The 27205-nt window shown below is 44.8% G+C and overlaps 1 protein-coding gene across 1 annotated transcript in view; it reads left to right on the top strand.

The window, feature by feature from the left end:
- The window catches only part of TTLL11 (tubulin tyrosine ligase like 11), a 682208-nt gene that overhangs the window by 256531 nt on the left and 398472 nt on the right, over positions 1-27205 (top strand). The window contains exon 4 of the mRNA XM_086920963.1: positions 9718-10293. Within this exon, the coding sequence (XP_086777089.1) occupies positions 9718-10293 (576 nt within the window). The remainder of the gene's footprint in view (positions 1-9717; positions 10294-27205) is intronic.

Here is a 27205-nt window from a genome sequence, read left to right on the forward strand (position 1 = left end):
CTGTAGCTTTTGAGTGCTGGTAGAGGGCATATAATCAGACCCAACAATAATTAATATGGTTGGATTAGTGTTTAGTTTAATATCTGTATTTTTAAAGCATTATTTTGAAAACATAATGAATTATTACATTGACTGGATGTGGGCAAATATGTACCAACGAAAGGAGTATGCTCAAGACAGATTTTTTCATGAGATAAGTTAGGGGTTGACATTAACATCCATTAGGAGGAGAAAACACAAAGGTTGAGGAGTGGAGAGTGACACATGGCACTGCTCTTCGAATTATCATATAAGCATCAATGTTATCAAGGACATTTTGATGGACAGAGCAACATGTGTTAAAATACTAAAGTGTTTAGCAGACTACAGTATTTGCATATGATTGTTTTGAAATTATTGATTAAAAAAATGAATGTCTTTTCTCTTAGAGTTTTAGGTTTGGAAATAGGGTTTGGAGGCATTTCTAAACTTGAGTCATTCTGGATTCTATGTAATCTTCAAAAATGGATTACTACTCATTTCTACATCGTATGGAAACTCCAATATGACCCAGGCTCAGAGTCCTTAACTAGGACAGGAGCTGGTGTGGGAGCGGTCTGAAGAGACTCTCACAGCATGTGGAACTCCTGGTGACTTGGTTGCAGCTCTACGACAAATTGGCGCGTCATGGACTGCAGGAGAGGGAGATAGAGGAGGCATGTCTAAAATGTCCAATGTGGAGGCGCTCAATGCCTGGGAGCACCCGTGTTTGTTGGCAGGGGTGTCAGGAGTACTGGGGAAGAGCGAGGAGTGTGCAAAGTCAAGGTGGATAACACTGATAAGGCGAGGCACGAAGTTTCATGAAGGCCAACCATGTTCGTAGGGGATCACAGAGGGAAGGTGAGAACACCTGGGCATGGGAGGTGTGCCTTATCAGAAATAATAGGATACTGGCAAACTGCCAAAAAGAAACTGCAACTCCCTCTTGACCGGTCTCAGTGTTACCATGGTTACCTGTCAAATAACAAGCATTTGCAATGCAATTGGTCTCGCCATTGGGACCTTATATGTATTTAGCTATGCAGCACATTAGCCTGGGTGCTGAAACATCTACTGTTGTTTAATATGGAGGGAAAGCAAGCACCAAACTGCGTGACATGCCAAGTATGGGAACACATGGAGAGAAATATTGCCTTTCAGAGGGAAATGGTATCCAAATCTCTGTTTTTAATATAAAATCAGGTCCTGCTGTGGTCATATCACTGAAAATACAAAATTAGAAAAAAATATTGTCTACGGGTGCTCTTGGGAGACAATTTCTATGGACTGGAATCAGGAGAATGCTAATGTGATTCCGGTATTTTACTGACCTCTGCTTGTTGATTTTTATCAAAACAGTTAAATAGAGGCAGTTGAATAGGGAAAAAAGTCCCTTAGTGGAAGCAGACACATCCTCGACTGATCTCCAGAGCCCCCCTCGTACATACACATATAAGTATATACTAAAGTATAGTATATATTACAGTATATACAAGAGGTCTTGAATGCTCGACCTAAAAATAGACCATATTTGTATTGTTTTTAGACACCACAATGAAAAAGATCAACCAGAGGGTTCTGGAGAGATAATATTTACAAGGTATAATAAATCAAAGCACTTCACTCAGCCACAGTCAAGCATTGGCAAATTAAACTAATTTGACAATTGGAAACTTTTCAGCAAAAAGTTGGGCTAGTTGTTGTGAGATTAATTAGAGTCACTTCAGGCAACCAACTCCAATGGGGAGGCAGGTAGTCAAGGTCCTCAAAAACCATTACCTCATCAGGTGACACAGTCTTCAGTCAACTCAAGGCAATTTTATTGCTTAGATGAGCACAGACCAAGGATGCCTAAGGGTGGTAGAATGAGTAGGGCTGGCCGGTGGAAGTGATAAGGTCACACCATTATAAAGTCATCACTTGGCCAAGGAAGAAGTTGCTGTTCTCATCCATATGACTTTTTCTCTTCTCCAAAGGTAGCAAATTGACAGTGTGCATGCATGTAACGAACTGCGTAGAATGAAGTGATACACCCTTTCATGTTTGATTGGGGTTTTCCTAAGAAAGACAAATACATTGTCCTCACCAGTGCAAATCATACTGCTGGTCATTCCATGAATAACTGATAGCCACCAGGCCGGGCACTCTCTCACCTTTTGGCTGTTTGCATACTTATTGGACATGAGTCCTCATCTGACAGACTTTAGTTATTGCTAACCGCTGTACTCTGAAATATCCTGCATAGGTCCCTTATTCTCAATTATCCCTCCTATTTCCCATCAGCCCTCTTCCTAGGACCTCCTTATCTCGCCCTCCCTGTTTCTTACAATGTTCTCCACACCAGTTGCTGCTCTTGTATAAATATCTGGTATATGATGTCTTTATGTGTTCTATGTAAAGAGCTCTAATATCAATTGGTGCAGTGGCACTTTTCATGCACCAAAGCTTTCTTCTGATTTTGCTGGACACTGTCTCCAAAAACAATGTACAGTTTATAGACTACAGCTGGACACAATCCCAGGCATATTTGTGCACCACAAGGACATTGCTTTTTGGTTAAATAAGGTAGTCGAATCCCTCTCAACTCCTCCATCAATTCTGTCTCTGTAATTATGCCTTGGTCACATTGATAATATCCTTACCTTGCACCTGTTGTGATCTCAAAAGTACTTGATAGGCTTCCATTAATGACTAATGGCTTTCTTATGTTCCACCCTATAGTTTTACAAAGTGTCGGTCACTAGCACTGAAAGAACGGTTATCTTGTGCAGTGGTGTCTTCTTTCCTAAGAAGAGAGTGTATAAACAGCATTAGCATCCCTGACCCCTGTAAAAGGTTGTAATGTTCAGTTATGAGAGTAACACCAATGACGTAACAAGGGTCACCCGTAGACTACTTTGTATTTACACCCATGACGGTAAATACCTTGAAGGAAGTCAAAGGAAAGAAGGAGATTGTGGACTTCTTACCCTTCAGGAAGATCAGCACAATACAGAGTTCTTCCTAATAGAGCCTCTGTGTGTTACGTTGATTGTTAGTTGTGGGTTAGCAGAGTGAAGACGCAATGTGCAGGGTGGATGCTGTTATCTCCCCACTACACGTGACATGGTGGTATTGAAGTTTAAGGCTCCTGGAATAATGGCAAGTGGCACACCGTCTGTGGGGGTTGGGGCCCATCGCATGGCGTCACAGAGACATTAATGGTTCTAATAAAGGTGACAGTAGCACTGAAGCAGCTTGAGTTGGGATCTGTCTCTCACCAAGCCTAGGTTTTTTACTAAGGAACTCATAGAAATGAGGTAAAGTTGAACAATTGGTCGTCTGTATAAAAGTGGCGTTACTATCTTTGGCGCTGGGTACTTTGAGGTAGCCTCCTCTCCTGGTAAGAAGGGATGTCATGATGTTGGAGGAAAGAATTGTGAGGGAATTAGTGGACTGAATCCTTTGACATGTAGCACAAAAGTTCATGTCCCTCAATTACACTAAAGCCAAATATATCTGGGGTTTTCAGAATTGTTTGGATTTTTTGCACTAGTTTGGATGTGGTAAAGCTGTAAAAACTTGTAAGACTAAACTGTTTTCCTCAGTCTTCTGGCCAGCAGTGGAGATTAACCTCACCACCAGCACCCAACACACCTATAACATGCCACATTATGGGCCATAAATGGCTGTCATCAGACACCCAGCTGCATAATCCATTCAACAATATCCATTACACAACACCTTTGCAGTTGCACCCATTATTTGACTTTTTCAAATGGAACACACTAGACAGAACTCCTACATCCTCATGCCCACTTCATGGCCCCGCAGCCATACCGTTTGCAAAGTGCCACCAAGTGATCATCACTTCACTGTCACCTCCCCAACATATGTGTTAGGTTCATTCAGAAAAGTTATCTGAACCATATCAGATCCTCACTTGTACAATATAGCAATATACTAATATAATTGGCAACTAGCGCCTAGGCATTAAGCAGTCTGCAAACGTGCGCTTGCATGCACGTACAAACTAGAATATCTTTTTTTGGATTAAAATCCTTTTACTTTCACATGAGAGAATTGAAACCTAATTATCATACACACCAGATCGATTGAAATTCAGAACTGTATGTAAAGGGCACCCAGATCATGACAGCGCCACAGTGGTATGATAATGGCGGTAGGTGCAATGTACATGTAGATCATATTCAGGAAGGGGGATAAACAATACATGAACAAGATCCATTAAAGAGAATAACTTGTATTACTTTCGCATGTCCTTGCTCCATTTGTCCTCTCTTGATGTTTTCATTTTATCCTGATATGGATTTTCATTCCCACATCTCATGCATTTTTAAGAGAATGAAATATGGACATGTTTCATTTTCTGTAACAGACCTTCAAATGTAAAAATGTACCACCCTTAGGCGATTCTTCGGGTGTTCATGATGAATTTAGATTTTTAACCTAACGCAAAAATTGTTTCCCCAAAGGTCTCAGCCCCAGCATGTTGCACCTAAGAGCTGTAATGGTAAAGATGCGGAAAAAAACGTATGCATATTTCAGTATAGTTAGAGTTCTTCTATCCACAGTATTATAACGTGAATCAAGTATTTATCCATGTATTAGTGGGAGGTCAATATCGTTTTGCACATATCTTTGGTGATGTTGCTGATAATATTTTAAAACAGCTCATTTTGTAGATTATTTGAAGGTACCACCATTAGTAAGCAAAATAAAAGGAAGTAAAAACATTTCTTTGTGGTGGTATGCTCTAAAACTAAACACTTGCACAAGTTACTATGTTCTTCCCATGTTTTCCTTTGTTGTGTTTAGCCAAATTCGTGCACAGTGCTGTCAAACACAGTAACTCAAGGGTTCTTTCTGCAGTCCTATGGGCAAGCGACTTGGGCACACTTCCCTGTATGGTGGTGGGGAGTTTGTTAGGTTTTAGCATTGCTTCTGAATTATGGTAATTCAGTAGAAATTCTTTTATGTCTATGGCTGATGGCTTGTCATCTTACTTTGAGACCACTGGCTGCTGTTGCTGCTGCTATAGCTCTTCTACGTCTTTTGCTATGACCTAGCACTGCATTTCCATTGCGCACTCTATTCAGTAGTCACTTGGTAGTTTCTTCTCTATTACTTTGGTCATGTTCTGTACTCTGTTGTTCTGCACCTGCCTCCTGATAGTTAATCCTCTGGGTCTATAGCTGTACCCAACTACCTTTTGAATGAGATTTCCTGTGCCACTGTGTGACAGAGTGGTGTGGTGTGGTGTGGTGTGGTGTGGGTGTGTGTGTGTGTGTGTGTGGGTGGGTGTGTGTGTGTGAGACAGAGTGGTGTGTGTGTGTGTGTGTGTGTGTATTTAGATACATTATTTTATTTATACATTCCTATGAAACACATTGTCCTCAACATTAAACCCTTTTAAGTATTGTTATACATGAAGAAATAAACATACAGTGACCATAAGTCAAATACGTCCAAAAACTAGTGCATAGCTCTCAAGAACAGAGTAGAGAGACAACCATGCCACTGTCAAATAGGCATAACCGACCAGCCAGAAATCTTAAATACCTATCAGACGAAGAAACCTTAACCATAATACGATCATATGAGCCGGAAGCTAGCAGCAGAGGGGAGGAAATTAAGTCAGTCCTGATCGATGCCAATAGAATATCCTGGCCTAAGAATTGGAAACCCAACCATAACAACCTAAAACAAGTCCAGCTAACCGCCAATTCTTGAGAAATGAACGCTAGTTGCGCAGGGAAACCCCTACTATGCCTACCTCTCAACTGTCGGTCCGCAGCAAAACATGCCTTGGACATCGCTGCCCTCATTGTTAGTCAGGAAATAGGCGAAGCAATCCTAACAGAAACATGGCTCACAGAATCCTCTTTCCCATTCATGGATCTTCTGGTACCACCTCTTTATAACATTGACCGATTAGACAGACGAAAAAGACAGGTGGCGGTATAGCCTGCATTCACCGATCGGATATAGAGATTAGCCAAATACAATCTGACCCTCTCAAATCTTGTGAATACCTAGGCCTCAATGTAAGAACTGCAGGCAATCAAAGATGCAACCTGCATGCGCTTTACCACCCACCCGGAAATAATGCTACTTTCATTGAACAGCTAATGAGGATCATCACGGCTAACTCTCACACTAATAATATATTCCTAGGCGACTTCAATGTACACTGGGATGACAATAATGACAAACAGATCATGGCACTAAAAGACTTTCTAACAGATCTAAACCTTACTCAAGCCTACACACAGCCAACCCACTTGAAAGGGGCAACGTTAGATTGGGTAATTTCAAGGAGTAAAGATATTACAGTCCGATCAAGTGTTCCTTGTGATTGGTCAGATCACCATGCCATAACCTTCCTGATACCCACAATAAAAAAGAGCTAAACCACGCAGCCTGTCAAAAAGAAAAAATGGACCCGGGACACCAAAGACCCTAATATTGAGCTACTAATAGCAAGATGTGAGAAGGAACTAAATCCACCTAACAGCTTGCTGAACACTAACAAACTCACTGAGCACTACACTAAGCCAATGACGAATATAGTCAACTCCACCATGCCACTAAAACTAAAAAGAATATCTGAGAAGGATAAAGTCCATGGTTTAATGAGTCTTTGAATGAAGATAGGCATAAACTGAGACTGGCAGAAAGAAAATGGAGACAGCACCCATCATCCCCCCAGCTTAAAACACTAAGAAAGATCAGAAACGAGTACAACAAAAAAGTACTCAATTCCAAGAAGGAATTCTTAAGATTGGAACTAGACAGTGCCGAAAACAGACAGCAGAAACTATTCGAGATGTTAAAACAACAATCAAATAAATTGGCTAAATCTGCACAAGAAATTACTAAAACTAAATTGAACTGCGAAGAATTCTCAACATTCTTCACTGACAAGGCCAACACGCTAGAAAGAGAGCTCAGATTGGCAGCCGACAACCTTCCTTGACTACTACCAACACAAAACATTGATACCACGACAAACAATCATGTTAGATTAAAAAACAACACACAATGGGCAACCTTCGAGCTATATGACCAGAATACCATTGACAAAACTCTATCAGATATCAAACCTAACAACCACTACAATGACCCCCTCCCCTCTAAATGCTTGAAAAGAATCAATCATATCACCGTCCCAGTATGGACAAAGATAATAAATGCCTCACTTTCATAAGGGATCCTACCTGAATGCCTAAAAACAGGTCAAGTCCTCCCCATCATCAAAAAGCCTAAAGCGGACCTAGCAGAGCCGAATAACTTTCGCCCAGTAACCAATATTCCAATACTTGCCAAACTAATCGAGAAATGTGTACAAAATCAACTGAACAACCACATTGCCAATTTCAAGCTGCTAGACGACTGCCAATCTGGATTCAGATCAGGCCAAAGTGCAGAATCAGCAATCTTACACATAGTGGATGATGCGCTGCAGGCCCTAGATCACAATCAATCATGCCTACTAGTCCTTCTTGACCTGTTGTCTGCCTTTGACACGGTAAACCATGAAAAATTGCTAGCCATGCTTCAAGACAGGATGGGACTTTCTGAAATGGTTTGAATCCTTTCTCCAGAACAGAACTCAAAGATTCTTAGTCAACCAGACACTTTCCACATCATGCCCAAATTCGATTGGCATCCCTCAAGGATCTACACTATCCCCATCACTATTCAACCTCTATGTCAAAGCCCTCACAGAAATTCTCCGAGGCGCTTGCATATCTTATCACATGTACGCAGATGACTCTCAGTACTACATCAAGATACCGTCACTGGAAGACATAAAGAAAATGAACGAGGCCTTGACAATGTCCTTACACTGGCTAACTAGCAATCACCTCCTAAACCCTTAAAAAACAGAATTCCTATTAATCTCACCACCTAAGAAACCCACAGAAGTGAAGGAATGGACCAAATTGATCACAACACTAAACTGCACCCCTACACTAGTTGAATCTGCAAAATCACTGGGAATCACGCTTGATAAGAACCTAGACATGAAAGCCCACATTAAGTCAATGACAAAAAGTGCCCCGTTTCACCTGAACTATATTAGAAAAATGAAAACACTCATCTCTATGGCGGACCTCAAACTGGCAGTTCAGTCCTTAGTTATTTCAAGGATCGAATATGGATGTAAAACTCTAGAAAGTCTTTAAAAAAATTCCACAGCTCCACTAAAAGCATGTCTAAATGCGGCAGGAAGACTCATTACTGGAACCAGAAAATACGACTGCATCTCCCCTCACCTAAAATCATTAAACTGCCTACCATACCAAGCCAGAATTCAATTCAAACTGGCATGTACAACACACAAAGCGCGCCACTGCAAAACTCCAAGGTACTTAGCTCAGAAAATAGAGCTGTCAGGATGAAGCAGACCAGCTAGGAGTGCCAGAGAACTGTTGTTGAAACCACCCATCTTTAGGAAGAAAACGTTGATAGAGCTTTATCCAGAGCAGCCCCAGAATCTGGAACTCACTCCCTCCAAACATTAGAAAAACTTCAAACATAGCAACATTCAAGAAGGAAGCGAAGAGCTTCCTAATGAGCAAGTTCCTTCCATAGACTAGACAGCTCACTTTATCATCATGTCTAATACCCAAACGTCGATCATGAACCTGTTCTGTTGTAGAATTAACGGAAAGCACATCAGAACCATGTGTATAGAAATACTGTTACACGTTGTAAAACCAGTTTTTGCTGAAAACGATAAGAAAGTAATGTACAGGAATATTATTTATAGTAATGTTGCTATTCGCTATGTATCTCAATGTTTCAAAATTGTTTTCAAAATGTAAATGTGAAGCGCTCTGATACCCTGGGGTCAAGTCTGCGCTATATAAAACTCTATAAATAAATAAAAATATATATTCAGGCTCACTGCTACTACATACAGAATCAGTAAAATCTTGCATATCAAACTACTCACTTGGTACATGACTGGTATTCATTTGCAAATGATCGTGTAGGAAGGACATAAGATTGTGTGTTGCATGTGTGGCGTAACATCTTAAATTGTAGGCTTCAAGTTTTCTTGAATTTCATATGTTTTGAGCATGTGTCTCTCCTTAGACCCTCTACACACGTCAACCTTAACTCTATTTGTTTTGGGGCAAATTGTGCTCTGCGCATACACATTTGTATTGCTGGTGCATTGCACAGTGATTAATGCTAGTTAACCTAGGAGTATGGACAGCTAACTAAGTTGACGGATATTTGATGTGCTCCTTTTCATGTTCGGATTCCAAGGTGTTTGACACCGCTGTGAAATTAGTTGTTGATTTGAAAATAAAATTCAATTGGCAAGCCCTGATTCCTTACTCCCTCAACTTTTCCTCATTCCTCATTGCTCAATGATCTTCCGTCACAGCATAGGAGGCCTCCGCTTTAATCCTTCCTGCTAAGGTGTGAAACTACTGGAGCGATGACTTCTACTTCCCCTTTTATTCGGATAACTCCCACCATTCCTTCAAGTCCAGGTGTCTAGGCTTGTCTTTGGGGCAAATAAATACACCTGCTAAATTTAACACAAAGACCTTGTCCTCGTGTCTGTCAAATTCACCAACATGAATTCCTTCTAGTTTACAGATAAGTTTGCATTTGTTTGCATAAGTTAAACTATAAAAGGCTTCAACGCCTAATATCTTGTCTTCTCTTCCCAAGGTAAGCATGGTGAAAGACAAAGATCTGTCGTGGAAGCCCACTTTCATAGTGAAACCAGATGGTGGAAGTCAAGGCGATGGAATCTACCTCATTAAAGATCCAGCGGACATCAGGTTGATGGGAAGCATCCAGAGCAGACCATCCGTGGTCCAGGAATATATCAGCAAGCCACTCCTCATTGACAAGCTGAAATTTGACATACGTCTTTATGTCTTATTGAAATCTTTAGAGCCACTCGAAATCTATATAGCCAAAGATGGACTCTCTAGGTTTTGCACAGAGCCATATCAAGAGCCGAACCACAAAAATCTGCACCACGTATTTATGCACTTAACCAACTATTCCCTTAACGTCCACAGTGGGAACTTCATCCACTCTGACAATGCCCACACTGGCAGCAAAAGGACTCTCTCCAGCATTCTTTACCGACTCTCTTCAAAAGGGGTAGACATCAAGAAAGTGTGGTCAGATATAATTTCACTGGTAATCAAGACTGTTATTGCACTGATTCCGGAACTCAAGGTTTACTACCAGTCTGATATCCCACCAGGAAAACCAGGGCCAACATGCTTCCAAGTAAGTCTGGTTTCTTTGTCTGTGAATTGTTTAACAGTGTGACATCACATGTGATACTTGAATTGTTTAACAGCGTTACATGACATATGATGCTTGTTTGTAATTTTCTTGTTTTCTTGTAGGTATTACTCAGTGTGATCTCAGTTGAATCAATACAGTTATTGGGATTGTGGGCTTCAGTGCTACACCGACGATCAGCCACATTGCAACATTTGAAACACACAATTCTATCAGCACAAATTAATACATGTTGCAGTAAGGTCGGGCGGATGGATCTATTCATCACACTGTGCCTGTTGTGAAAGGGAATATGGACATATAGGGGGGTCATTATGATGACGGGCGGTATCATACCGGGTCCCGGGACCGCCCGCCATAAGGGCGGGGGTTCCGATCAGGGCATTAGGATGCGCCCGCCACACAGGCGGGCGCATCCTGTATATGTACCATTGCGGTGGGCGGAGCAGAAATCTCCGCCCGCCGCAATGGAAAAGTGCAAGTTGTGCTTTTCTAAGCGCGACATGACAGGCACCGCGCGGTGCCTGCCATGTTGCACTTAGAAATGTGGGGGGGTACCATAGGTACCCCCTATGTGCACCCCCCAAGCCACGGACTCCCGGGGGGCCCGCAAGGGCCCCCCGCAGGGAGTCTCCGCATGCCTTTCCGTGGCGGCATTGCCGCCACGGAAAAGCATCAGCAAAAGCCCATTGTAATATGGCGGGCGGTGTCTAACAGACACCGCCTCCATATTAATCATTTTCCGCCCCGGCCGCAAGGCGACCGGGGCGGAAAACCGCCACGGTCCCCTCCGCCATCCTAATATGGCGGGGGGAATTGGGCAATAGATGTCAAGCGGATTTCCTCCGCCAGCCTGGCGGTGGCCACCGCCAGCCTGGCGGAGGAAATCTGCCCGACATCGTAATGGACCCCATAATGTTATTATATGAGATGAATATATGGCATTAAGTAGCTTCTGATGTATTTATTGGTAGTTTATTAGAAGAATGAAGCTTTGGTCACTTAATAACATAGCTCACAGTATGAATCATAAAAGTAGCGCTATAATTACTCTTCAGTTACTGACTTTAGATTTCCGACGTCATGCTCCTACACTTTAAGTAATTTTTGTTTGTAGCATTTTCTCCCTGCACTAGTAGTTCGGGGGAACTTTTTTTTTTTTTACATTACTCACTAAATTTGTAGAAGTACACTTCTTTTTGAGGGACCCACTGGCCTGTAGATCATGGTCACAGAACACCATGGGAATGTGTTCCTCTACTAGAGGCTTTCCACTAGCAATATTATTTAATGAACTATAAAGTATGAAGGAAGCCCCTGCATCAGTAAGGTACTTACAACAAACACAATGCTGGCTTGCAACAGAACAAACCGAGGTATTAGACTCAGTGAAATGGATAGCTGCAAGTTAGGATCTGATAATAGCGGACTATCTCTCCCGAAGTAGTAGAGTGCGTGACATTGGGGCTGAGGCTTATTCAGAGTTCTCTAACAGGAGACGAGGGTTGAGTACAGTCTGAAGAACTGTGACATAAAGACTTATTGCCTTGGTCCTGAGCATGCAAACCCAAGGTTGGCTTATTTGCATTTATTATTTTGGGGTGTTCTTGTATTCTGTGAGAAGGGGCTCTGTTATGCATCCTTGAGAGTTTTACTTTTTATTACTTGTATCACTGATGTGGCAGCAAACTCGGAGGACATCAGCCAGAAGGCAGGTTTGTTTAGAAGATCTGATTGTCCTGTAGCTGTGAACTAGTGTAACACTACAGCTCATCTTATGTGGGATGTTGTTGCTGAGTTTAGGACTTGCATTACTGCAAGAAGATCCCACTATTTTCATCTGTACCTACTTGATCTTTAGCTTCTCTTGAGAGATTAGGTTGAAAGCTTGAGCTTGTAGGACTTTTTGCACAACATAAGAAGAAACATGGTATTTGTTTTAGAGACCTGCAGTGATAACACTTTGTGTTGAGTTTAGAATGTGCTTCTTCTCCACAAGAATCATTTGGACTGGACTCCAATTTGGTGTAGTGACAGAATGAGGTAGAATTGTGTTCCATTGGATGTGAATGAATGATGTAAGTGGGTGAGAGTGGTGCAGTAGAACACTCTGCTCACATCTTTTGGGAGGAACTGGCCTGGCAGTTCCGGGTGAACTCTTCCAATGAGGAGTAGGATCAAGACTGATTGGCATATGGCTGCTTCCAAACTGAGGTGGCATTGTGAGCAAAACAACGATGGGTTGGTATGCTACCCCGAGCGATCGCCAGTGGGTAGACAAATTGCAAGCATTCTCCCCTGTCGTGTCTTGACCCAAGAACGACAGACACACTTCTTTATATTGTAAGGAGCTTTATTCAGTACATCCTTCTCTGTCCCTGTCCCTATTCTATCCGCCCTTTCCTGCCCTAGCTCCTCCCTTTCCCCTGGCCCCAGCTAACTCCACCCATCCCATTACTAGACCGCTAACCCTGTTACATCTCCCCCTTTCTTAACAAACGAACAAAATAGCGTAATGGCTCAAATTTTTTCATAAAGTCTTCTTGGTCGTTGAATGTCTCGGCGAGGTCGCAGGGAACCGACCCCCGTATCAGTCTCAGAGTTCACTGGAGGATCCCTTGCACGACTCACGCCCTCTTGGTCAGTTCGATCATGTCCTTCAGTGACTGGAGTTCCCGCCATCTCTGTGAGAGCTTCTCTCATGTCCGGAGTGCACTTCTTAAAATGTGACACATTCCTGGTGATTCGTCGATGTTCAGATTCTGCCGTTTCTTGTAGGTAGCAAGGACAGCCTGATGTGGATACGACTCCTGGGTCAGGGACAACAATTTTTATGTAATGGCATATACCCAGGCAGACTTTAAATACAAAAGCTGGCTATATGGTAAGACATAGACCTAAATATATACCTGATAAAAAGTAATGCAATGGACTGAAATGATATCAAAACGGATAATTTTTAATAAAAAGATCAATAAATACACTTATTACATAAAATACACAATAAAAAAGGATCATGTGGCTATTTTGTAAATATATATTAGAAGCACATCATGATATGTGAAAAAGGATCTTTGTTTTCCTTTTTATGAAGAATAGGGCTGTGTGTCAACGCGTTTCGACAAAGTCTTTTGTCTTCATCAGGACTAGTAGATATTCAGCCACTTTTTCTAAATGGAATAAAACAGTGTTTAAGTGACATTAAAATCACAGTACATTGCTTTTCTTTCAGAAGTAAGATATTATCAAATTGATAAAACTTTCCCTTAGCCAGACTTATATTGTAGTATAGGTTACATGACAGATGTACAGTTGGAAAACAGACACAATACATATAGAAAACACAATACATATACAATTCATATTTCATAGGTTTAACAAACAGCAATACATATATATCCTTGTAATCACAAACTTAGTCTTAGACAAATTTGTAAATGCTAGGTGGAAATTAGCGTAAATTCTGCCGTTATCATGGTGCATTTCTGCTGGGTGACTAGTAGCGGTTCAGCTCGGAAGCGACAATCAGTCTTTCTTTGTTGGTCTTGTTTGACAACAACACAGTCTCCTTCATGCAAAGATGGTGATCTTGCTCTCCTCCTTGCATCTGCATATGATTTAATTTTGTCTTTGCCATGGCGGTCTGCCGCCATCACCTCTTGATGAACACGGAGAGGCGACACCACTCGCAGGGCTCCTTCCCAGGTCGGTATGCGTGTCCTTATGGGTCGCCCTAGCATCAGCGTGGCAGGACACTTTCCAGTGGTGGCATGAGGGGTCGTTCTGTAGGCCCTGAGGACCTCGTTCAGAGCCACCTGCAAATCCTTTTTCTCCGTGGTGGCTTGTTGAAAAGTCTTTTTGAGTGTGGCCATGAACCGTTCAATGGTGCCATGTTCCTGTGGCCACAGGGGTGTAACTTTCCTAAGTTTGAAATTCAAATGTTTCGCAAAGGCACTGAACTCGTGTCCATTGAAAGGAGGTCCGTTATCTGTTTTTAGTTCTTTGGGAACACCCCAGGCCGCAAATACTTCATCCAGCACGGTGAGGGTGCTGGAAGCGCTTGTTGATGACACAAATTGAGCAATGGGGAACCGGGAGTATTCGTCGATTATGGCCAAGACGAATTTGCCTGATTGCAGAGGTCCATAAAAATCCATGGCCAATTCTTGCCACACCCCGCTAGGTAGTGTGGTCATTTGCAGGGGAGCAGGGGGATCTCCACGACTTACTAGCTGACACTGGGGGCAGTCCTTCAGGGTTAGCTCAACCATCTGATCGAGGAGGGGAAACCACACTCGTTCCCGGAGGGCTCGTTTTGTTGACACCACTCCTCTGTGGCCTTCATGAGCGAGGTTGACAACACCCTGTCGTAGTTGCCTGGGGATAACAATTCGCTGACCTCTCAGTATCAACCCATCTGTGGTAGCCGAAAGCTCATCACAGACATGTCGAAAAGCTTGCATTTCTTGCTTGACAGCCGCATCACCAGCTTCTTCTTCACTTTCATGTCTCCACCTGTTCGACTGGAGCCGACGTAGCACTTTCTGTAAAATGACATCTTCTGAAGTGGCTTCCTGAATGACTTCCACAGGAATGGCAGGTGGCTGTGCTTGATCCACCACGAAGTGGATATACTCCTCTGCAATGGAGGACCTCGACTCAGACGATGCTTGCGGGTGTCGCGACATGTAGTCCGCTGGGTTCTCTGATTTCCCAGGCTTATGTATGATTGTAAAGGTATATTCTTGTAGTCTCAGACCCCATCGTTCAATCCTCGGTGGCATCTTGGATCTTGGGTTGCCAAAAATAGTGACTAGCGCCTGGTGATCGGTGATCATAGTGAAGTGCTTGCCATAAATGAAGACATGGAAATGTTCACACGACCATACCACCGCGAGACTCTCCTTCTCGGGTTGAGAATATGCTTTTTCAGGATCTGACAAGCTGCGACTGGCATAGGCAACAATACGTCTCTGATCAGAGTCATTTTCATACTGCGCCAGAATCGCACCCAAGCCCACGGGGCTGGCATCTACTTTTATCTCTGTTTTCCTGTGAGGACTGAAGTATGAAAGATTATCAGCAGACTCCACCGCCTGCTTGATTTCTCGGAGGGCCTGTTCACACTGGGGGGACCAAACAAACGGTTGACCTTGTTTTGTGAGAGTTCGAAGTGGATGGCTAATGGTTGCATAGTCTTTTATGTAGCGAGCGCAATAGCTGGCCATGCCCAGGAATGACCTTAGTTCGCTAATATCTTGAGGGCTCTTGGTTTCATTCAGAGCAGTTATCTTTTCCGGGTCGGGCTTCATCCCGGCGCCGGAGAATATGTGACCGAAAAACTTTAGAGTGGATTGGTGGAACTCACACTTGTCTTTATTAAGTGTCAAATTGGCTTCTAGCAGGGCATGACACACCCGATCTAGAGCCTTGTCATGCTCTTGAATGTTAGATCCATACACCAGGATGTCGTCACTGTAATTTAAAGTGTTGGGAATATATTGAATGATCTGTCGAATTGCTTCCTGAAAGATTTCTGCAGCTGAAGAAACACCAAAGCTTAGTCGTTTGTACCTAAATAGTCCAATGTGCGTTGCGAACGTAGTGATGTAGCGAGATTTGGCATGCAACTCCAGCTGGTGGTACCCCTTGTTCAAATCAAGCTTTGAGAACACCCTTGCTCCATTCAATGCAGAAATCATGTCGCTGAGATGAGGTCCAGGGTGGCGCTCCATCTCAATGGCTGTGTTGGGGAGCCGCATGTCGACACACAACCTCACTTTGCCAGGAGTGCCTTACTTCGGTACAATGACCACCGGTGATACCCATGGAGTTGGACCATCAGTCCTTTCAATGATGTCTGCTGTTAAGAGTTCTTGAAGTTCATCCTCTACAGCTTGCTGGAGGTGGAACGGTACACGTCGGGGATGTTGTGCTACTGGTTTGATCTGTTCATTTATGTGAAGACGAATTTGGCACCCCTTCATCTTTCCTAATCCGTGGAATAATTTGGGGAATTTGTGGATAATGTTCGGATCATCGCTGACCCTGTAGAGGATCTCGACAAGTCTGAGTCGCTCTGCGGTCGGTAGACAGAGAAGGCAGTCAGCCTCCAGTCCTTCAATAACATGAATGACTGCTGGTATGGATACAGTTTTGTGTCTGAGTGTGGTTGGAAACTTCCCCAAGCATGGGAGTGGCTTCTTGGACATCCAGGTGTATACCCGGACATGTGCCGGGGTCAAAGGTGGCTGGGGCCTCATCCTTTCATATTCAGTGACCGGAATATAATTTAGTGAAGCTCCGCTGTCTAGCACAAACTTGGTTTCATGGTTCCCCACGCTGATGTCTAAGCGTGGATATTTCTTGAGTTGATCAGGGTCCGCAATCATGTTTGCATATTCAACTGTATATTCAGAATCTCTGGATGTTGATCTCGATTCTCGGGACGGTGATCTCCGTTCCCATTGGGATCTTCGTGATTCCCGACTGGAGTGTGACGAGCCCGAGGACAACTACGGCCTGTCCTTAACTACTCTTACATGATGTTTTCTGGCATCAGAGCGAGATGGCCTCGTTGTTCCACTCCGTCTCTCCTTTTGATATTCCCCACACATCACCTCAAAGTGATTAGTTTGCCCACATCTTCGGGATCGCTGACCCATGGCCGGGCATGCGTCGACGTGTGGATAGTCATATCCGCATCTATAGCACCTTCTTGTTCTCTCTGGCTTTCTTTCCCTTCGACCTGGATCACGCCTCCTATGTTCAGTGTGCCGTTGGCGGGACGACAGCCGAGGCCTCCATTGTTTCTCTCTTGAGCTTCGACGGCTGATGCTGCTGGCTTGTACTCGATACACCTGTTCTTGGCCTGCGTTCCGTCCAGTTTCAATGCTCTTAGCATGTTCTTCCGCCTGATCATAGACTCGAGTCATTTCTTCAATCTCATCTAACTCATGATGTTTTCTCAGCAGCCTCCTCCGGAGTGTCTCAGAGTGGCATCCATCTATGATTTGTGATTTAATGGCAGCATCTGTTGAAAAGGTGTAGAACTCGCAGTGTCTCGATAATCGCCGCAGTCTGGTAATGAATGTGCTCATTGCTTCTTCCTTTCCTTGACGTGCCTGATGGAACGCATGTCGTTCATAGTCAACATTCTTTTTGTGGAGAAATTTCTTGTTCAGGGCTTCACGCACCTTGTCATTTGTTCCTAAGTCCGCAGGAGGAAGGTCTTTGATTATCTTACTGATTTCTCGGACCGCCAGATTGCGGAGGGCAATCAATTTTTCCTCATTTGCTATCACTTTCGATCCCTTAATGTAGTCTTCAAAATCCTCCAGCCATTCCTGCCATCTGGGGCCCATGCTCCCTCCAGTGGTCAGTGTTAGAGGTTCTGGAGGCCGCAAATGCGACACCCCCGTGATGATTGGTTTGACTTCATTTCGTTGTTGGGAGGTGTCCGGAGTCACCATCGTGAGAGCACGTCTTTTCTTCTTGTCCTTTTCTTTTAACTCTTGTTGACTTTATTATTTCTTATTTGCAGACACTCTGGGCCGATTTGTTGCTTCTTGCTTACTCTGTCTTATCATTCGATGCTTGCATTAACTTGTGCTTGTTTGTTTTCAACTGCTCATGTGCACCAATGCTTGTTTGTCGCTGGGGCGCCTGACTTAAAAATGGCCACTCCCGAATTGCACAGGAATATCCCTTTAGGTTGCCTGACTCCAAGATGGCCGCCCACTTGAAACTCCCATACACCACGAGGTTTGGGTCTGCATTGGACTTCCAGGCTCACGCGGCACTCACTGGCAGCTCTCCTGGCGGGCAACAGGCCTCCCTAGATCTCTCTCGTGCTTCTTGTCCACTTGCACTCTCAGGTAAGCTCGGGGTCCGCTCCCGATTTCTTTCACTTGCCCGTATGCGCCGTTCCTCACGCATTAGGGGTGAGCTCCAACTTTTGGCAATCTCAACGCGGAGTTTCTGGGCTTCCCAACCGCTCTTCACGCCTCTCCAGATGGTCTCAGTCTTCGGAGCACTTCAGGAAATCTGGGGTGGGCTCCCAGTTTCTTCAGTCGCCTCGCACGGCTCTCAGGCTCACTTCCACTTTTGGGCGCGAAATGGCGCCGGGTTTGAATTTTCGTTCGGCGCTCGACCGCGCTCCTCTCACACGGCTCCACGCGATCGCTGAGTCGCGGAGCGGGGACACTGGCTGCTGGCCACTTCCTTTAGGCGGCAGTATCTTTGGGGGCACATCTGTCGCGACTGCGACTATTCTTCGGACGATGCCCCAGGGACAGGACGCTGTTTCCAGGGTTCAGGGTGAGCAGGCTGCTCATCCCACCCTCGTCGCCAGTTGTCGTGTCTTGACCAAAGAACGACAGACACACTTCTTTATATTGTAAGGAGCTTTATTCAGTACATCCTTCTCTGTCCCTGTCCCTATTCTATCTGCCCTTTCCTGCCCTATCTCCTCCCTTTCCCCTGGCCCCGGCTAACTCCACCCATCCCACTACTAGACCGCTAACCCTGTTACATCCCCAATGCCATAAACCCAGTCATTAATGACTATTAGATAAGACGGTCTTTAGTAAGAAGTAGTGCCCATCATGCTCACATCCAAATTAAAAGAGTTTCTGAAGAACTTCGCCATTCACATTCTTAAAGTCTTGTTTTGTCATAGAAAATTTTGGAGAGAAGCATTTAAGAAAGATGGGATGGTGGACTATGGAAAGGGTCATTTTGTAATGCATGAAATTACTTGGGCACACATACCATTTTGGTGATGGCTGCTTGTTCGATTATAGATAAAGGAAGAGTGGCCCAATGGTTCAAGTCTCTCTGTAGGGTCTCCAAGGGTGGTGGATGTTCTTATTCTGATATCTTCGATGTTGACAATGTCACATATACTCCCCGGCACTGAAAAACCTCCAGAGCCACCATCAGTTCTGTGCAGCAGACAGTAGTCTTCGCACAGTCTCAAAGCAAATCCATTTTGACCAGTTAATTTCAAGGCAATGGACTTGTCTTAGGTGATGGAGAATTCTGAGCACTTGTGAGCATGACCTCTGGGGATCATCCAGATATATCAGCAGGTGTCACCATAAAATGAGACCTCGTCTTCAATCCCATCCTCCTGTGCACCCCATTACAGCCTGGTTTCCTATGCGGAATCAGGCCAGAGGTTTCGTGGCTAAAGTGAATAGCAAGGGGGACCCTGCCACTTCCTCTTTTAAGTTGGGAACATGTCATATAGGAAGCTGATTAATTGAAAGCTGGCCCCTGTGCATTTTAACATCAGCTGGTTATAGAATCGGAATTTAGAACCAAGGCCCATGGTTGCGAAGACCTCAAAGAGATATTCCTATCAAACTGAAACCAAACCTTCTTGAAGTCCACTAAGGTGAGGGTCATGGGTCCTTCGAGGTGGGATGATAAGGGATAGCGTTTTAACCCTTTCCATGCTCATTCTGTCATGTGCACACTAGCACTAAATCCCAATGCTGTAAACAGCGAAGGGATTTCCTTGTTTTACCTCAAGAGGCGGGGAAAACCTAGTGAGGGATTTTTTCCCAGTGAAATGACAATCAGCATGCACGGCACGCTTACAACATTTCACTGAAACCGAAACTGAAACGAGACGATCGGGAGCAGGGATAGACCCACTGGGCGCCAGGGAGGGGCTGCGGCCCCTTGGGCAAAGGGTCTTTGGGCATATTCAGTCTTTCTGCCTCCCCGGTGGGCAGTAGCCCCCAATCCCCACCCTCTCTTCCCCCCGGGGAGCAGAAAGCACACTAGACACCAGGGATTCTTTTTTTTATAGTTCAGGGTTGGGGACTGCCCAGGATGGGCATGCCTATGCCCCCACCCCAAAAAAATGGCCACAGTCTTTCTGTCCCCCATGGGAAAGCCCGCAAGGCACCAGGGATTATATTTTTACTATACACAGGGGAGGGGCCTGCCCCGAATCGGCATGCCAATGCCCCCACCCCCCAAACAAATTAGCCACAATCTATCTGCCTCCAAAGGGGGGAGGGGCAGAAAGCCCACTAGGCATCAGGGACTTTGTTTTGTTTTTTATACGTAGTGTGGGGGCTACCCAGAATTAGCATGCCAACGCCTCCACCCCCTAAACACAAATGGGACAGTCTTTCTGCTCACCTTTAGGGCAAATGGGGGTTATTACTCCCAATCTGCCTTTGTGGGGGTAGAAAGCCTGATTGACAACAGGGATTTTTTTCTTAAAAATGGGGTAGGATTTGGCCATTCCCACCACCACACATAATTGGGGAGGAAGTCTTTCTTCGTCCCCATTTATGCCTAGGGGGCATAAATGGGGGGTAGGTGAGGCAATAGCCCCAGGTCAGCCCCCCAGGGGCAGAAAGCCTACCAGTCTGCAGGGACTATTTTTTTCTTAGTGGAGGGTTTGGGGGCTGCCCAGAATCGCCATGCCAATGCCTCCACCCACAAAAATGGGCACAGTCTTTCTGCCCCCCCCCCCCCCCTGGGGTCAATGGGAGCAATAGCCCCCGATCTGCCCACCCGGGGAGGGTGGGGGAGAAAATCCACCAATAACCAGGGACTATTTTTCTTTCTTAGTGTAGGGCTGGGGCTGCCCAGAATGGTCATGCCAATCCCCCTCCTCCCCCCCCCCAAAAAAATGGCCACAGTCTTCCTGCCTCAATTGGGGGCATATCAGGGCAATAGCCCTCGATCTGCCCCCCCCCCCCCGGGGGACAGAAAGCCCACTAGGCACTGACCATTTTTCGCATTGTGCCCAGCTGTGGATTTTGGACCCTAGCTCAGCCGTCACCTAGAGAAACCTAGTAAACCTGTACATTTTTGCACACTAGACACCCAGGGGAAGCCAGGGTGGGACAACCTTTGTTGCTTCCACCAGGTTCTGTTACCCAAAATCCTGTGCAAATCTCAAACTTTGTAAAAAGAAACACATTTTCTTCACATTTCTCTGCAGAAAAGTTCTGGAATGTGCGGGGAGCCACAAACTTCCAACCACCCACTTGTGTGGTTAGGTCTAGTGCCGGCCGGGGGGAACTGGACAAGCAGCAGGCAGGAGGTACCAAAAGGTTTATCTAGGGAATGAGGTGGACAGGCCCAAACCGTTGCACTACCACAGCACAGGCCGCACTCAGTGTTCGACCACCCTGGGCTCCTCTGATCTATATCTGGGCTTTGAAAGTCCTCACCGTTGGAGGCAGAGCCCGCATCACTCCACAAAGGTCTCTCCTCTTTCTGGCTGGGAGACAGCCCCTGGGTCCAATGAAGGCCTCTCCCACAACAGATCACAAAGACGCCAAGGAGCCTCAGAACGCCATATTGGTAAAGTACTGCAGAGGTATTATCATCGGGCTGGAGAACACTAATGTCTATGAGCAAAAACGACACAGTGCTCTGAAGCTTTCCCAACAGATTAAGTCACATTCTGAGAAACTCACCGCCGCAGCCCGGCTTGGACAGGAAGCCAGGCAACCTGTGTTGGGACGGGAGCCGCAAAAAGACGGGAAGCAGACGGGAGCTCCTGTGCCCGTGAAGCCAGCTGGAAGTGAGCGTGTGAGCTAGCGGGCTCCCGTGCTCGTGGAGAGCCCTGCCTGCTGCCGAGACTGACCTGCTGCCGAGGGAGAGAGGGACACGCGGAAAGAGCTGGTGACATGGGGGGGGAGGGGATGTGTGCACGTGTGTCTGTGTGCGTGTGTGTGCTCATGTGTGTGTGTGCTTGTATCTGTGTGCGTGTGTCTGTCTGTGTGTGCGCGCTTGTGTGTCTGTGTGTGTGTGTGTGCGTGCATGTGTGTGTGTGTGTGTGTGCGCGTCCTGATTCATTGGGACTGTGAACAGCATTCCGGAATCGGAGCGCGTGTTCACGCGCGCGACCTGATCTGATTCCGGCATGCTGCGAGTGCCAACCTCCTGTCTCCTGGGAAGCAGAGCCGGTGACTATAGGTCTCGCGGCGAGACAGCGCTTCGCGCTGTAATCGCCAGAGCGAGACCTAAAAAACCGTGGTAACTGCTTTTAGGGAACTTCGCAGCTTTCTCCTTCTCTCCCCGCGTGCTCCCCCCAGCCCTGTGATCTGTTTCTTATGAACGTTTCCCCTGTACCCTCACTGTCTGTTGTTGTCACCCTCGTTTATTTTTTCTAAGTCACATGGCGCTATATGTGAACTGCAGTCATGTGGTAGGGTTCCGTATCTTCTGACCGTGTCAGCATTTATTGATCTTTTCTAGAATATTAATTTGCTGTCTCAGTATGGCTATGCATTTCTGGTCACACCGATTTGCGTGGACAAACTTTCTTTTCTATATGTAGCTGTCTGTGTAAATGAGCATGTGCAAATGATGGTTCGTACAGAGCAAACATTGCAACATTTTAGACCAGGCAAGTGTAAGATTTTGAAAGAAATTGTGGAAATGCATTTTCCCCATTGACTTATGTTGAAACACAGGCAGTTGCAGGCGGGGGCCGTTAAAATCCTGTTTGGGGGACGGAGGACGTGTTGTGTTTAAACATCGGTAGTATCCCCTCTGGATCGGACCTGGTGGCATGCTTGTATATATAGCTTTAGTCAATTCTGTGTTTTGCAAAAGCTTCCATGTATCTGTATGTGCACAGGTTTGTGTGAAATTAATTGTGGCTTTCCTGATTGTGCAATATTTTCTACGTAGCACAGGAAAAGGCTGTAGTATTGTTCAGCATTTGGGTAATAGGTCAACAAGCCAAATAGATGCTGGTCTGCTGGGACTGTACCCACAGCACATTGACTAGAACATTGATCAAGGAGTTGTACTATTTGTTAGCAATTCCCTGGGGGCCTGCAGCTCGGCACAAAAATGTAATGTAGCACCTCGAAATATCTATTTTTGCAGCATGATATTCAGGTGGGCAACACAAACTAACAGCCCCAGCCGTGCCAATGGTTGTGCCCGCTCTCAGAGCCTGTGTTCGAGACGCACCTTGAAAACAGCATCTAAATCATTACAACAAACATCATGGGAAACTATGATAGTCTCTTTAAAATTAATAAAGAGTATTTCATCGCAGGAACATTTCATCTAAATACATCACATTTTTTTTGTACAGCGCACACCAAAGGTGCTCCAATATGTGATCATAAAAAAGTAGGCTTTGTGAAATAAATTATTTGCATAGGATCACACAAGTTAATCATGCTGGAAAGGCCATGGCTGGTCCCAGGCTTTCTAGTTTCACATTCTACAATTCACCTACTAGATGGCAACCTTTTTCTCTTCTTTTTAAAACCAAAGGTTTATGATACGTTTTTAATTCTTAGTTTCGATAGTGCGCGGGGTACAGGCAGCAGCCACAATAAAGATGGGCTTGTTTTGGGCTCGAGGGTCCAAAAGGACATCGAGCTGAGCAATAGCCAGGCCTCTGGCTCCAATCGTAAGCGGCTTGCCCACCTCCAGTAGGTTAGCTGGATGAATCAGAGTCAAAACTGTGATATCTCGGAAAGTGTACAGGATAAAATGATGGATCGAATGGCTGCAGAATCTGGATAACCACCAACAGCCATTGAAACCAGACACCCCTATGTCCAGAATGAAAATGTGTGAAAACTCTGGGATGGCATAGGGCACGCCTCAGGCATGATAGGGTGCAGAAGTGCATAGGCTCATCAGCAATGAAGCAGGAAAGCATTTCTGCATCTGCACATCCTAGTGATGCACAATCTGTAGTTTTTTTTATCTCAGTCGTTTCCCCTAGTCCAGCAGCAATGCAGTAATCTGTCTCATGGCTCCTGGGTGGTCTAACTTCTTTCTGGTTCCATCTGCACAGATGTAGGAGTAAGTGGGGCCTCGTGCTGATTGGTCTAGGGTCCTGGGTTGAGTAGCACTTAAAACAAAATTATGTCTATGAATCAATTGCAAAACAAACCACTATGGTCACGAGGCTATCCAATCAAAAACACACACTAACATTTTTATACAACCACATTTTCCTGAGCCACATTAGCAACACATCTAACCTGCTTATACTGCATAACAAACAACTAAAGACCAACCTGTTTATTGTGACATCAAACTCTGCCGCAAGCCCTCATAATGCAAAGCATGCCACATCCTCTTTACTTCAAATATCAGCCCACCATCCTGTGCCCACTCTTTCAACCGAAACAGGGTCTGGGGCCCGCGAGGGCCAAGAAACCAAAGGGCACACCTAAAAATGCAGTGCTGTTTGTGGTAGCGGGGTGCATCATGCACACCTCAAGGTGGTAATAATGTGTGCCATTGGCAAAGATATGCAGTTTGCACAATATCCCCCTTCTACCCTCAATCACCCTAACAAGAAGCTATGCCAGACACCCATTGAAAACAATCATTTGCAATGCGTTAGGTTTAAGCTATTGCCATTATAAACAGGTAAAGCCTTTTATTTGTTTTTGAAAACTAAATCATAAAAAAAGGCATTGTCATTTTCAATGCCAATAGCTCAAACTTACGTAAATGCGAGACCTATTGCATTGCAAATGCTTGTTTGTGAAGCGACCCCTGCCATCGTTGTAAACAAAGTCCTGTTCCGCTGAAGTGGGATTTACGCTGTATTTCAGTATTGTTCCTCAGTTACTTTAGTGCACTGGGACCACGGTTACTTCACTGCTTTCTGGTGGTATTGCCACAGTAATTTTGGTGCATTCGAGTGTAGTATTACAGTCACTTCAGTGCATTTCAATGTGGTGTCACAGTCACTTAACTGCATTTTAAGTGTGTTTTGCAGTCACTTCACTGTAGCTTCATTGCTTTTGTGGAATTCAACTGTTTTACTTAAACGCTTCTTCAGTCTCCGCCCTACATACAAGCTCTGCGACTTTTAAACATTAAATAGCAATTGGCAAATAACAGTATCTCTCGCTTTGGACAACAGGTGGTGTCCACCAGCACTGAAGACCGTCTAGAAATATATAAGCGCAAAAGAGAACATGGTCATTTAACTGCACAACTCCACACTATATATAATGTCACTTCCACCAGAAGACCTCCAACATCAGAAGATAGTTTGCGCTTTTGATTCCACCTGGAGAAGAATCAATAGAGAAGACGACAGGAAAGCCAATGGTGACGGAAGATGAGTGTCTGGAGAACCAGGCGCAGGATTCGGTCCTTAGCTATATGGCAACCAGGGGGGACTCTTTGGCCGCCCATAGCTGCAAAATTTACACCATAGGGGTTTTCCAGGCAGAACCTCCATTAGACATCACCTTCTTTGCCTCCCGCTGCTGCACTGTGAACTGAGACCTGTTCAGAAGGATACCGTGCACCTTAAACGTGTGGGGTATGAGGCTAAAGGAACAGAGCAGGCACTGCCTGGGTTTATCAGTTATCCTACACGTTTGCACCTTATTGATAAAGTGCACACATGAATATTATGCAGACGCACCGGGTGTAAGCAGAGTCGCCGAGGTTAGCTACAGCGCCTGCGCACAATGGATACCTGCTTGTGCGGGGGAGTGACAAATGCACTCAAGTTGGTCCCAGCTTGTGCCCCAGGGGCACTAGGTAGAGCGCGCTTTATCTAGAGCAGGGAAAAGAAACACAAGGCATGTCAGGGGATCTCCATGGAGTTAATAACAGCATGTTGAGCCCGAGCCGTTAGAAAGCAGTCTGAGCAAAGTGGATTGCAACAGTAATTTGGTCACGGGAAGCTGATAAGAGAAGCATAGGAGGAAAAACAAGAAACAGTATGTTACAGCCATTACAAACGGAGGAAAAGTAAGTTGCAAGTGCAGGAACCAATCAAAAGGAAGGAAGCAGGCTGTAATCCCCTTTTAAGATTTATATTGAATGGAATAGAAGGCGAAACCTAAAAAGGATCATTACATTGCCTGCAGGTGAAAAAGTATTAATTTTATTTGTTAATCCTTCACAAAGTGAAATTGTGCTACAAAACATAAAGCCAACATTCTACAAGGTAAAAACAGGAGCTTGTTTTGAGAAAGACATTATCACAGACTGTTTCAGCATCTTCCCTGGCCTTTCTTGAGGGTAAATGGCTGTAACTGATTTCGGTCCGCTCTCTTACAAGAGAGCAAATGAAATTATTACTGCGGGAGCAACTTTTTGTCAGTCACTCTAAGGACAGTAAACCACAGGTCCTTTACAATGCCACAGTAGTTACATGTTAGATTAATCTCTTGGTAATTTGTTAAGTCCAAGCTACTGATCAGCTTTTATGGTCTAGCTTGACAGTGCAGCTGTTCCCAGGCAGTTATGTGAGTATCACTATAGAGAGGCTTTGGCTCTAACCACATGTTGGGAGCCAGGAGTACATGATTTGATTGGGCCGAAGTTGTGTGCTTCTACAAAAAAAAGTGCTTACCCTCCTTGCAGCTGTGAACATTTTGTTTATTTATTCAGCAGCCTGAGGTTGAACTTTCAGGGGCACACACATTGTATTGTAATGCTATTAAAATGCCTTAAGATAGGTAGATAATTCACAGATGGTATTGAAATGCTATTAAAATACCTTATGATAACTAGATAGGTTCATGATGTTTGTCTTTTTCTGGCAGCAGCACAGATGGGATAAGGGCAGTAATTTAACTCATCGGGGCTTCGAGCGCAGTAACCAAATAGGTTTACCGCTGCAGGATCACATACCTAATGTGACGGACATTCGCCGTTTGGTTGATCCGAAGCCCATGAAGTGAGATTCATCGCTTCAGAGTGTTTTTTCCTGAAACCAGGATTTAACACACTCTTTTACACTCAGATCACATTTTGTGGTCTTTAAATTGCACGAAGGCAGGGCGCACCTTAGCGTGTGCGTACCACCCCGTGCAAAATATTCACGGTCCTGACGAAAACCATAGAATTTTTAAAATTGGTTGAAACATGTAGACCTAGTTTTCTTTATAATTTTTGCACA

This window comes from Lissotriton vulgaris, chromosome 5, assembly GCF_964263255.1.
Source record: "Lissotriton vulgaris chromosome 5, aLisVul1.2, whole genome shotgun sequence".
NCBI lineage: Eukaryota > Metazoa > Chordata > Amphibia > Caudata > Salamandridae > Lissotriton > Lissotriton vulgaris.